General features: G+C 43.1%; 1 protein-coding gene across 2 annotated transcripts in view; it reads right to left on the reverse strand.

The window, feature by feature from the left end:
• atg7 (ATG7 autophagy related 7 homolog (S. cerevisiae)) overlaps nucleotides 1-13,476 on the reverse strand; it is a 71,687-nt gene that overhangs the window by 43,734 nt on the left and 14,477 nt on the right. For both annotated transcript variants that reach the window (XM_072665860.1, XM_072665859.1), the window contains 5 exons: nucleotides 13,151-13,309; nucleotides 5,573-5,767; nucleotides 3,760-3,910; nucleotides 2,325-2,401; nucleotides 1,862-1,977 (listed from right to left, as the gene is read on the reverse strand). In XM_072665860.1, the coding sequence (XP_072521961.1) occupies nucleotides 1,862-1,977; nucleotides 2,325-2,401; nucleotides 3,760-3,910; nucleotides 5,573-5,767; nucleotides 13,151-13,309 (698 nt within the window). The remainder of the gene's footprint in view (nucleotides 1-1,861; nucleotides 1,978-2,324; nucleotides 2,402-3,759; nucleotides 3,911-5,572; nucleotides 5,768-13,150; nucleotides 13,310-13,476) is intronic.

The raw sequence follows: 13,476 nt of genomic DNA on the forward strand, positions 1-13,476 counted from the left end.
TGTCTGACCTCACATTTTTTAGGGCTGATTAATGTCAGGGGGCTCAGAGTGGTCCAGTGGACTCTGCCACTCATGGATTCATATACCGGGTCGAGCAGCTTGCCATCAGCAGCCGGAGTCAGAGAGAGCACAATCGGCCTTGTTCTCTCAGGGGTGGGTTGATGGCACTTCCTCAATATAAGGCAGGTGGTTTTATTGTTTTGGCTGACTGAAGGAGTAGATAAACAGCATGAATCTAGTGGCACCATCCCAGCATTGAGCTGTGGAGCAGTGGAACGGTGTTCTCTGGAATGATGGATGGTGCCCTATTCAATAATTTTGGGCCAACATCCTAACCTCACTAACACTCTTGTTGCTGAATGCAATCAAATCCTCACAGCAATGCTCCTCCAGAATGTAGTAGAAAGCCTTCTTCTCTGGACAGTAGAGACAGTTACTCCAACAAAAGCAGGATCAGCTCTTTAATACCTTTGATTGAGAGAGAAACAATTGAATGGGCAGGTGTCCAAATACTTTTTTTTTTTTTTGTCCATTCAGAGTACAGATCGTTGCCTGTAGTTCATTTGAGACCCTCATATGCAGAAATCCTAGCAGTGCTTCTTTACTAAGAAAGTATGAGTATTTTGCCCGGGTATAAAACTTCTCTGCAATTGTGCGTCTCTCCCTATTCTTGTGAGTCTTTTGTTGCGCTTCTTCCAGAGCCTTTTATCCGGCCCTCACAGAGGCTTTCTCCATAATGGTCTAATGCATGTGAAGAGAGACTCGCAGTAAGAGGATAGTTGTATCTGGGGCAGCGAGTGGCTCATTCACTGCAGCCCATCCACACAATGTAAACACAGAGCAGACGGCCTCGTGATCGCTGCAGGTACATTAGCCGGATATCCAACGGAGTACACACACAGAACTGCAGCACAAGCTGAGGCTTTGTACTGGTTTGTATAGAAGGTGGTCACACAGCTAACCTTCCGTCCAGAGATCGGAACTCCTGTTGGTTCTCCTGCGATGCCCCTAATCCAACGGATTATATAATTTCATTTTGTTTAGTTGCTGTTTTATGACAGAGCTTCAGCTGTCTATACCGCCCCCTGCTGGAGAAACATCATACTGCAAAAGTAAGCAGTAAATTTCCAAATCCAAGTTCACACTTCGCATTTTGCAGAAAACAAGATGCTTTCTGTTGTTCTAGAGAAAGAGCTCAAGTTTTTATCCGAACGATATCGTCCTGCTGCCCCGAATTAATTAAATTGATACGGTATAGTGATGAAAACTGCTCAAGACTAATTAGTAAGATAATTACTGTGAAATGTGATGTTTACTGTGCAGAGGCTTTAGGCCTCTAATCCCATTATTCTACCTCATCTCTCTCACCAATAAGAGAGATTTTACTGTAGACGCTCCAGATCCCATCAGAACAGATGCAGGAGAACATAAACAAGAGCTTCTCATTCTGAAGAAAGAAAGTAGTGAGATCTTGTTGGTGAGCTAGTCTGAAGAACAGAGCTCGGTTCCTCCAGGTTTCTCATGGACGCCCCCCAGTCCAGCCAGCACAGCGTGGAGGATGTGTTCACCTCCATCAGCAGCAGCAGCAGCAGCAGCAGCTCACCTGATTTACCATCATTAAGCCCTGATTTACCACCAAACCAGGTGTTGATCTGAGGAGAACTCTAAATAACACTAGACTCCATGAGAGAGGAGAACTTTGGAGATGTTCTAATGATGAACACAGTGATGGAGAACCACCACCACCTTCTATAGTTTATTCTAATATCAGTGTTTTACTGAGCAGATCAGCAGCTTTTCATACTAAAACCTTTGCACAGTACTGAATGACTTAGATGGTAGGGGGTGATGCAGCACTTACTCCTCTGGGTGCTGGAGAATGGAGATCATCAGCTCCACTGCCAGGGCTCCAGCAATCATGGCAAGCCCGGGCCGGCTGACCGTACACTGCTGGTCCAGAGTCCGGTCCCGGGTCGACTACAAACAGATTTCAGCAATGATTCAGTAAAGATAATACTAAAATATCTCCAGTCCAACAGGCTGGAAAAGTAACAGCATACAACCCTGATCCTGCAACAGTGGTCACATGGTAAGCGTTCTCTGCTCTGCTGCATTACCACTACAGTAAATACCACTTCACCTGAGCAAAAGCAGTTCCCGTTACAGCAACGAGGCTTAATTTAGCATAGGTCTCTAATGAGAATAACAGCACACACCTTTAAATCAAGGCCAATCACACACACACACACACAATTCAACAGGGCAATCAGTTAGACGCCCTTGCTAAACAAGAACGAAGATTGCAGGACACATTTGGAACTCACATCACCAGGGGCAACAACATCATTGCAGAAGTAGCAGCCGAGTCGGTGACCAGGTATGTTGGAGAACAAAGATGCTCCTAAAAGTGTGAAAAGAAGAATTATTAATTAATAAACTTCTTAAAACCGAGCGTTAGGTGCCGTTATTCGCCAGCACGGTTTCTGAGAATCTCTCCGCCCACACAAGGACGCAAAACATCTCCAATATGCTCCCATGAGACAGCAGGGGGGTGACGATACCTCACAGATATGGCAAATGAATCAAGAGGAGCATGGTGAGCATGTGTAATCAAAGGGTTTTACAACATGATAATGTGTTACCCTAGAGGGCGCTCTCGAGCAAGACCAGAATGACAGGGTCCAAGGGGAAATTTTGTGGGAAGGGGAAGCTTTCTAACACTGTCTGATGTTCATTTAAGGAGTCAGTGAGCAGCAAGTGTCAATGAGCTGATTTGCTCACCAGCCGATCAGCACTCTTAGGCCACAATTCCAGCCAATCAGCTTTTGCTAGCCCAACTGCCAGCCAATCAGCACCCGGTACCCAGATTGCCAGTCAATTAGCACTCGACAGCCAGAATGCCAGCTAATCAGCATGTTAGCCCAAATGCCAGCCAATATGCAAGCCAATCAGCACTCAGCAGGCAGAATGCCAGAAAATAGACGGGAAAGCTTTTCATTAATATTCTTAGCTATACTAACACCACAGGTTTTAGTTACTTTTTGGCAGAATGAGAGAAGTGAGAAAAGGCCAGGCTCCTCGTAATCAGGCTCTGAGGTAATGCCCACACCAGCCCTAAATACAGCGCCAAGCTGAAGCTAATTGTAGCTTGTTAAAGTAACAACAAAGGTTTTTTTTCTAATGAGGTGTTGTTCAAATAGCAGGATCACAAGAAAAACAGCTGAAAATTTTAAATACAGTGCTGTAATAATTCATGGAGGCGTATGTATAAGGTAGCAAATAAAATTTGTGCTGTAGTCATGGCAACCCGTTTCCCCATCACCTCCTAAAAACAAAATATACACTAAAAGCTGTTCCAGCCTGAATGATTTGTGCAGTTTATTCGCACATCAATCATTAAAGATCCATCAACGACATGAACTCTCTCCACCAATCACAGCAGTGTTGACATGAAGAAAACCAAGATGATGGATGAGCTGCGTCTCAGCCTGTAGAAGTTCCAAATAAACGTTGGTGCTCCGAAAGCAGCTCAGGCCGAGATAGCGGAGATGTGATGTGGGAGTGATGCCGCTTATAAAAGGTGGTGAATCTCTGTGTCCACATACATACATAATCAGTGCAAGAGCCTTAAAGCTCATTATTCTGTAGCTACACTGGCTACAATATAAAATAACTGCCATAATAGACTTTGTAATAAGACGTGGCCAATTGAAGGGTCGTTTAGGGGTTAAGTTGTTCCTTAGTTGTTACCTGCCTTACCCGGCATTGCTGGAGTGGAGGATGAAGAGGAGTCAGAGGGAGGAGAGGCTGATGAAGGGCTGGAGTCTCCAGTATCCGAGGCTTTGGGTTTTTTCAGGCCGTGCCTCATTACCACGAAGGTGTCGAATCCCAGAGCGGCATTAACGATAAGCTGTTGCAACAGAGAGGTTGGAATGAGGAAAGTTCATTTGGTTTTAAATTGGTGGTCAAGGACGGCTGAAAAGGGGAAGGGTGCCTCGCTCACGGACACTGATCACACCTCAAGAGCTCGTCAATGAACACTGAATGCAAACACCTCCGAAAGGGAAGACTGGGGGAGTCAAAAGTCGGGAACTACCCAAATATAATCAGTCAGACGCCCTGATTTTGATTGAGCTCATCGTTATCATTATGCATCACTGCAGATCAATGGGTAGCAGATTTCATAGCCAAGCCAATCAGGATACTTCATTCTGGCTATAATTAGGCAGCATTAACAACCGTGGTACAGATATTTGGGTGGTTCCCAATGAAACACTAATGGGATTAGGCCCATTAGGGCCTAAAACATTAGACCAGCAGTATCTCACAGCATGGCACTCCCCCTCATGGATTATTGCGAACAACAGTTTTACAACGGAGATATATATATATGTATATATATATGAGATCATAAACCCCAGAAAACCCCAGACTAATGAGTAAGTTTATTTACACTGTGATCAAACATGGTGTCCAAATCTTTTTTAAATCTACTGATTCACTTAAACAAATAATAATGATCATATTGCCCTGTATTTTTATAATAAACTTCAATTTTCTAACCACATCTGTCACAAGGACAACAGAAAATATTCAATTAAAAGAGATTTTGTGAGACGCCCTCGTATCTAAAAGTGCCCTGCAGTGACCTCAGCACTGTGTGCTATTTTTCAGTTCTATTTAATGAGTGAAGATTAGCCTGACCTTTCTCAGCCAGACGGGAGTTAGTCCTGTGGAGAGCAGACTGTTCTCCTGCTAACTAAGCTAATGCTAACCAGCGTCTCTCTCTCCCGATTCAGAGCACTAGTAATGGTCAGACTGACGGGTTAACATTTATTTAATGATTTATTTAAAAATTTGGTCAGAGAAGCAGGAAGGAAAAAAATGTCTCCTCCCTGTTTTGATATAAACATACTAAATATTAATAATAAAATAAAATTATAATAATATAATCATTTTAACTTTGGATATTTGTAAACCCCTATGCTGGATAAAATCAGTGTGTTGATGATGTTTTTTATTCTATCTTCTAAATATTAGAAAAAATAGAAATAGCACCAACACAAATTTACTGTCTATTTACGGATTTTATCGAAACATACGTGTTTACAATAATCCGAGGTTAAAATGAAGTTAAATAAGGTTTGCTGATGAGGGCATAGAGGAGAAATGTAGAACCAGCCTTTGTACTTTAAACTAGAACTACCTTTCAAAACCACTGATCGTGTATTTATATAATCTATCCATCTAAATCCCATTTTATTTTACTTTAATAGTGTTTGTTTACCAAATATTTCAATGCATCATTTCTGTTGTTTACCAAACAGCACTTCTGCTTCAATTATTAGAACCCCTGGCTCTCATTCAGAGATCTGATCCATTTTGATGTCCAAACAGGTGCTGAGTACTGCTCATTAATATGCATGAGCTCATATACCTCAGCTAATACTGTGGCACACATTGTGCATGGCGCAGAGCTCCTGCCGCCGCCGACTGTTATGAACCTGGTCCAGAGCTGTTATCACACTATGCATACCAATGAGGCAAAAAAAAAAAAAAGAAAAAGAGACACCTTTCTTTGGCTGGCAGCGATGACCGTGGGAAGCCATCGGCTCTCTCGAGTGTCCATAAGCAGGAAGACGACGTCATGAGCTGAAATGAGCGCCTCCAACTGCTCCACATCGCGCCGTGCTTGTGCAATCGTCACCTCGGAAAAATTCACCGGGTGGCCCGGCATGGGGATGCTCATGTTGAAGCCCTCTGCGTTCTGCAGGAGAGAGGGGCACGTCATTTACTCTCTTTACTCTGAAGGAGTTCTGGACGCTACAAATACATTTTCCACCATTATCTGTGTGACGTACATAAAATGAGTAATCTCAACACCCACAGAGCGACACACAGGGGAAGGGAGCGTGGAGTATATGTGTATGGTGCTGTGGAGCTCATGTGTTCCCACATTAGAAGGAATACACATAAGCAACGGAATTGCTTCAGCATTTTCAGTGCAGTCCTGGAGAAAGTCCAGTATTCCCAGTCCCCATCCCACAACTACTTGATCTGATCAGTCCTTCACTACAGTAGATCAGGTGAGCTGTTGCTGCTGGTGGATCTGAACACATCCATACAGTGTCTGGAACTAATGGTTTTCTTCTAACCGTGATCTAACAAACATCTCAATAATTGCTCCAATGTTTTGTAGGTAGACGCTCACTGATCGCTGACTGTTTATTTGGCTTCATTCTAAAATTAGAGTTAATTACAGGTAGACGCTTTCACTGATCACTGACTATGTTTATTTGGGTTTATTCTAATGTTATATAGAGTTAATTACAGGTAGACACTCTCACTGACCACTGACTTTATGTTTATTTGGGTTTATTCTAATGTTATATAGAGTTAATTACAGGTAGAAACTCACTGACCACTGACTTTATGTTTATGTGGGTTTATTCTAATGTTATATAGAGTTAATTACAGGTAGACACTCTCACTGACTATGTTTATTTGGGTTTATTCTAATGTTATATAGAGTTAATTACAGGTAGAAACTCTCACTGACCACTGAATTTATGTTTATGTGGGTTTATTCTAATGTTATATAGAGTTAATTACAGGTAGAAACTCTCACTGACCACTGAATTTATGTTTATGTGGGTTTATTCTAATGTTATATAGAGTTAATTACAGGTAGAAACTCTCACTGACCACTGAATTTATGTTTATGTGGGTTTATTCTAATGCTATATAGAGTTAATTACAAGTAGACACTCACTGACTTTGTTTATTTGGGTTTATTGTAATGTTATATAGCGTTAATTACAGGTAGACACTCACTGACCACTGACTATGTTATAATTCTGCAACAAAGCAGCTGTCCATCTTGTAGATGACATCAAAGGAAGTGATGATGCAAACCCACATTCCACTCAAGTGAGCAGAGGATCAGAAATTGTTGCCATTCTAGTCGCATGCCGCTCTCAGTGAGGATTTAGCAGTGGGGGTCTCTTTGTGGGCGAGCGTGTGCTTGTGCGATATGCAGGGCAGAGTGGTGAGGACAGAGGTAATTATGGCTCAGATAACAGGGCAGTGTCTAATTGGCGCTATACACAGGGGTTCTGTAAAGGTAAAGTATGCAGCGCTCATTAGCTGAACAGGAGGAGATAATCAATACAAGACGGAGGCATGAATAAATAATGACCGGTGTGTAAACAGAGCAGAGAGCTTCAGCAGGGTGGCCAGAGGAGCAACTGTCAATGCACGCTTTACACACACCGGTACTTTGGAGTTGGAGCTGCTCCAATACCCCACACACACACGTCAATTCAGAGACCTGTCTCCTTTACTTCATTAAAAACATGTCCCCTAGAGCTGGATGTCCACTTTGAGTGTCCACTTTGATCAGTAAAGTAGATCTGGAGCTTTCTGTGAGCTACTGTGCTTCAATCACTGTATAAAAGAAGCTCAATGCTGCCTTTATTGTTGGATGCACTCGCCCGCTTCACCACAGCTTTAGGGCCAGGTTTCTCCTCCACAAAATGGCATTAGCAGACGTATGCACATTTGGTTGGATGTTGTAACTGAAGCAACCTCAACCACAGACACAGGTCCTCCTCTTTGGATTTTTGGGTGGGGTTAGAAAGCTATTTTGCGCTGCTGTAAATAACATTAAATAAAGGTTGGAACATTGGGTTAGCATAGCTAGCTACGTTATGACCCACAGCTGTGGCCTCCTTCAGACAGCATTTACTCTGAATACAACACGAAGAAACAAATTCTTGAAAGTGGGCGTGGCCAAATAAGGTAACTACAATGTCCATTTTGCATGATACCTGCTCTTTGTTCCAGCCTTCTTATGGCTACAGTAGTCATTTTCTGTATCCTTCTTTGGATTAAAAGACACAGGCATCCATTCAAAGGCAGGATCAATGTTAAAAGGCAAAACAAACCAAGGACCAATCAGTTAACAGTTCCAGACTTCAGATGGATTATTTGGTGATTACTATAAATGAAGGAAGTATAGGCCAACATACAGGTCCACAAACCTAAAAACTATTCAAATAGGTTTAAAGCATAGTAGCTTTTATTAAACAACAATATTGGACTGGTTTCATTACTGGGATCTACAGTATGTTGGAAAAGTGGTATCTACTGAGATATGATGTTCTAAAGGAGGCCTGGCTGGCCAGTCTTGCAATGGGCCAGATGGAGATGGAGACGGTGCTAAGTAATGTGTGTTTGGGATGAGGATTATGTTCCGTAATGGGGAGTTTGGATAGGGACGGTGTTGGGTAAAGCGGGTTTTAAAGATTAGTAGCTTTTTAAGTACAAATATCGGACTGGTTTTACTACAGTATATTGGAAAAGCAGTACCCACTGATATATGATGCTCTTAAAGAAGCGCAGCCACTTTACCTCAGTTTAGGCATTAAAGATTAAATAGACTGCCAACGATTGTCCCTCAAGGTGTCACAAATGAAGAAATCTGCACATCCTGTCACTGGCATTTCAATTTATTTTGGGAGAACACTGCAGTAGTGCAGAGGAAGCAGCCTCCCGGCAGATCACTTGGAAAGCTGAGTAACTGCTAATTTGAATAAATATGGATAAGTGTCCACTTCAGTGGTTTGTATATATGGAATATGGAAAACAGTGGAGAGCTGCCAGCGCCTGAACACAATCCTACAAGGCCCATCCACAAACTGACCAGACCAGCATCAGCCCAGCAACCTGCTCACAATAGTAAGTCTGGTCATGAGGAGATACGGCTGCACAGGGCTGTAAGAAATGAGTCTTTTCAACACCTTTCCATCACAGCTCGACCTCATTTCACAAGGCTGGGGGGTCGGGAGTGGGGGGTTAGGACTGCCTAATTAGCTGCAGACTGAAACTCAGCAGGGATGAATTAGGCAGGCGGCATAAGCCCACCATTTCCAAGCTTCTGGAGGCTTGGAGTAAAGCTGAAGGAGCTCTGAGGAGCCGGGTTCATTCACTGCTCTACAGATGAACCTAAATTAAATGAAAACTAAAGACGTGGTCAGAGACGACCGGATTAGTCGGGCACTCATAGGTTTATAATCAACATTAAAATGTTATGATAAATGTAAAAAGATAAAAGAAATAATAAAAAAAACACTGAAAATGTATTGCATCTTGTGTGGTAACCATGGTGACTGCAAGGCTGGTCTTTATACGACTCCACAGTTAGAGTCCTGGGTTATTGATCACAGGGCTATAGGTTCAATACCCAGGCTTGGCTAAGCTGCTACTGTTGAGACGTGGTCTGTAGTCTCTGTAAGTGCAGAACTCCCTGTCCACATTAGACTGACCAGGTCAACAGGGTTCACAATGAAGGATCAATGCTGAAGGAGAGCAGCTCTCAATCTCAGGTCCTCCAAAGACTTAATGCCCATTTAGCCTTATTTTTGAACATGTTTCCTTAAAATGTATGGTGTTTCTAATAAATCGACCCAGCATTCAAATAAACAAGCCCTCTGGGACGAGGAGGCAGGGGTGGAGATGGCAGCAGACTTGCTCTTTAATTTTCCACAACACACTATAAATCCCCCCCTTTCTGGCTTCTTCTCATAAGCTTTCCAGCTCAATTCAGTCCACAGGACTTTCCAGTCGTCAGTCAGCTTGTCAGTTCCACAGCTCTCTCAAATGTGAGGCGTGGTTTGTTGGCCAGGCTCAGGGACGTGTCATCTTCGTCACTGCCTGGCTCACTGGTCTTGCAATGGGGCTGGGATGGGAACAATGCTGGGTAATGTGGGAATGGGGACGGTACTGGGTAATGTTGGGTTGGGAAGGAGACAGTGCTGAGTGATGAGGAGTTTGGGATGGGGAAAGTAACAAATATCAGGGACAGATGGGAATGAGGCTGTGTTTGGGAGAGGGACTATGCTGGGTTGGGATGGGGACGATATTCAGTAATGGGGAGTTTGGACAGCCCAACATTACCCAACACTGATGAGTAAAGGAAAAAGGACAGCATGGGTTAATGTTAGGCTGGGATTGGGACAGTGTTTGGTAATGTTGGGCTGGAAAAAGGACAGCATGGGTTAATGTTGGGCTGGGATTGGGACAGTGTTGAGTAATGTTGGGTTGGCAAGACGAGGAGAGGTCAGGGTCGGTCCATTAAATTACAGTGATTGAGGCATGCAGGACGACGGCAGCTGTAAGCTTCTTTTACTTGTTCGCAATTTAATGATTTTTAGTTTTTTTTGCCATTTTATTTTTAGCTGAACCAAAACTTCAACCTTTAGGGACCAAAACCTACAGTGAGCCACTTAGAGGCTGGTAACCCTGAGATGAATAAGTGGTTCAACCTTTTGAAAAGTCCAAAAGGTTTTTTTTTTTAGTGGTCTGTTCAGCAGGTTAGAGGTCGTCATTGGTCTCATTTAGAGCTCCTGAGTATATTCCTGTTATTAAGGAGATGTCTATTTTGTTTTCTCTCGAGGGCAGTTTAAATCCATAAAGGTAGGAACACAATATCGCACTCTGAAGCTCCCAGCGGCTCACTTAGGGTACACAGTGTCTTCGTTTGAGGCGTAACTTTTTATTTAGAGATTCATGCAGCTGGGTTTTGACGAGACATTATTCAGAGGCTCATGTTACTTTTGATTGTCTGCAGAGGAGTAAGAATAATTAAAGCTCATTTTAATCTGATCAGTGTACGACACTCCGATCTCATCACCCGGACAGCTTTAATTTAATTGGAGATATTTTAGTTGAAGAGTAAGATTAGCATCATTTCACACAGAGTTCTGAAACACACTGAGGTCTTCTCTGAGCTTTTAAGAAACTCTCACATGAACAGAGGGAACACAGCAGTGGCCAATGGACCGGTTCACCTGCTGTACCAGTTTTATCATCAAGCCGAACAAATAACATCTCCAAAACATCAGGCAGGTCTTGTGGGGTGTTCCTGGTCAGTGGTCAGTACCTACCAAAAGTGCTCCAAGGAAGGACATTATGTGCCAAATACCACAGAACGCCTGCTTAGGTTTAGGACACCGTCAGCAGCAGATCCTTTGAGTTCTGCATAAGTTCTCCATTAAGCATTAATGAGCCTTGGGCGCCCATGACCCAATCACCGCTTTACTGGTTGTCCTTCTTTGGGGTACTTTTGGTAGGTACTCACCACCCCACAAGACCTGCTTGCTGATGTTCTGGAGATGTTCTGACCCATTCATTGTCTAGAACATCACAGTCTGGTTCTTGTCAAAGTCTCAGATTCGTACGCTTATGCTTCAACCTGCTTTACCTGGTTCACTTGCTGCCTAATAGATCCACCCCTCGGCAGGAGACACTGGAATCAGATCATCAATGTTTCAATTGACCTTTCAGTGGTGTTAATGTTATGGCTGGTTGGCGTGTATTATTTTTCTATGTAAAAATAGGTTATGAAAATGTACAATGTACAAATCCCACAAACTCAGAATTGGACCTTAAGGACCAGGTTATACCTTTGAGGGTACCTCAACCCCCCACCCCCCCCCCAAATATATATATATATATAGACAGCACCCCTTTTATATGGCAGTGTACCGTCCACTACCAAATCATAAGAACCCTAATAAAAAGCAAACAAATACAAACGTACAAACTAAATATAATAATAATAATAATAATGCCGTTATGATGAAGTGTTTGTCTCAAGCCTCAGTTCAGTTTTCCAAGAAACGGTCACTCGTCTATGGTCTTTCTCGGCCGTCTGGACCCAACTGCATAAATTTGTTTCCCTGCTCCTAAATTTCAGGACTTCTGGTTCGACAGTGTAACGGGGCTGTTGAGAATGATTAATGTTGAGAAGAACAGGAAAGGGGGGGTGGGGGTGGGGGGGCTGGTGAAATGGTGGATGAACAGATGGGAGTCAGAGGAGGAGAATGGGAGGTTGAATCGTTGGAAGGAAAAACGGCTCAAGAGACGTAAACAACGGCAGACAGCAATCCTGCACTGAGGCCTGAGTGCACAGCCTGGCTCTGAGTCTCACTCACACCAGCCGAGTGTTACTTCACTCTCGCAGCGTTCATGCATACCAACACAAGTCCGCTGCTGACACACAGGAAATGTCCCTACATCAATTTTGTTGCTTAGCAATCAAAATTACACGGCATCTAATTATACTTAGAACCGGCCACACAATCCTAACAGAGCTCGGCACAACAGGACGGGCTGAGAACTGAGTGCCGGGAGACTTTTTAAGGCTTTGTTTTGTTGAGTGGTATCTAGAAGCCTGCAGCATGATGTGACTTAAACCCGCCAGGCTTTTCTCACAAGCATGAGGCAGAACGTTTCTGGCATGGTCCTCTTATTTCTGAACTAGACAGTAAGTCGTATTTCCAAAACAGGGCTTAAACAGTGGAAAAAGTGAGCCAAGACCAATGAAGCAAGAGCTTTTTGCCCCCGGAGCCAATCTGATCACTGAAACACTGAGCATCATCCAATACTGATCTGATCTTTGTATTTTTAATGGTACACAGGCAAGACATGATGCCAATCAACACACACCACACCACCACTAGGGCTGTGTATTGGCAAGAACCTGGCGATACGATACGCATCACGATACAGTAGTTATGAGTCGGTGTACTGTAATAAACTGCAATACTGTAAGCAAGACCATATACTGGAGGGAGGGTTAGGGCAAGTTGTAGCTTGCCAAGCCTGGGTATTGAACTTACAACCCTGTCATCAATAGCCCAGTTCTCTGACCACTGCCCCCAAAAAGGATTTCAATCCTTTAAATGAATCTATCAATATTATTGATTTTATTTTTCAAGGAAAGGTCTTTTCTCAGAGCCTCTTATCCGCATAACTTTTGCACAGATAAGATGCTTTAAATATTTGCGTAAGATAACTTTCTAAGAACCTACAAGACCTTCCAAATGTTTGCAAAACATGATGTTCAAGCACATGTAAAAAAGAGGTGTTTTTTGCTCTATGGCAGAACTGTTTATGCTTCATGTTTGCACAATCCAGACCCTTCCCCTGATTCCACTGCAACAGCAGGGCTGCAATAAATCTCGCTGTTTTTATAAATGATAACGCTGTTAATAATTTGTGTCCTTATTGATTCAGGAAAATAGAAAACCTGGACTAGAAAAGGTTTTTCATGTCAATAGATAAAAAAAGAAACCCTTTTCCTCACCACTCCAGGGAAGATCTTCCTTAATCTGTCCACAGCAGCCAAGGCTTTAGGTTTCCCCCCACTCAGGCAGTCTTCAAATTCGTACAGGGGCTGCCTCACCGGGTTGGAGTAGGAGATCTTTGCATTGTCCACAAACGTGATGCGTCTCACTCCCCAGCCCTAGACAGGTCAGACAAAATGATTACGAATATGACCTTTAGTCATTGTTTTAATCTTTTGATAAATATGATCAGTCTCAGACTGTCGTACATATAGTAAACAGCAACATCAGTGTTCACAATGGACTTGCTGCAAGGCTACTAGGGGACCTCATAACATTGCTGGAA

The sequence above is a fragment of the Salminus brasiliensis genome, chromosome 21, assembly GCF_030463535.1.
Source record: "Salminus brasiliensis chromosome 21, fSalBra1.hap2, whole genome shotgun sequence".
NCBI lineage: Eukaryota > Metazoa > Chordata > Actinopteri > Characiformes > Bryconidae > Salminus > Salminus brasiliensis.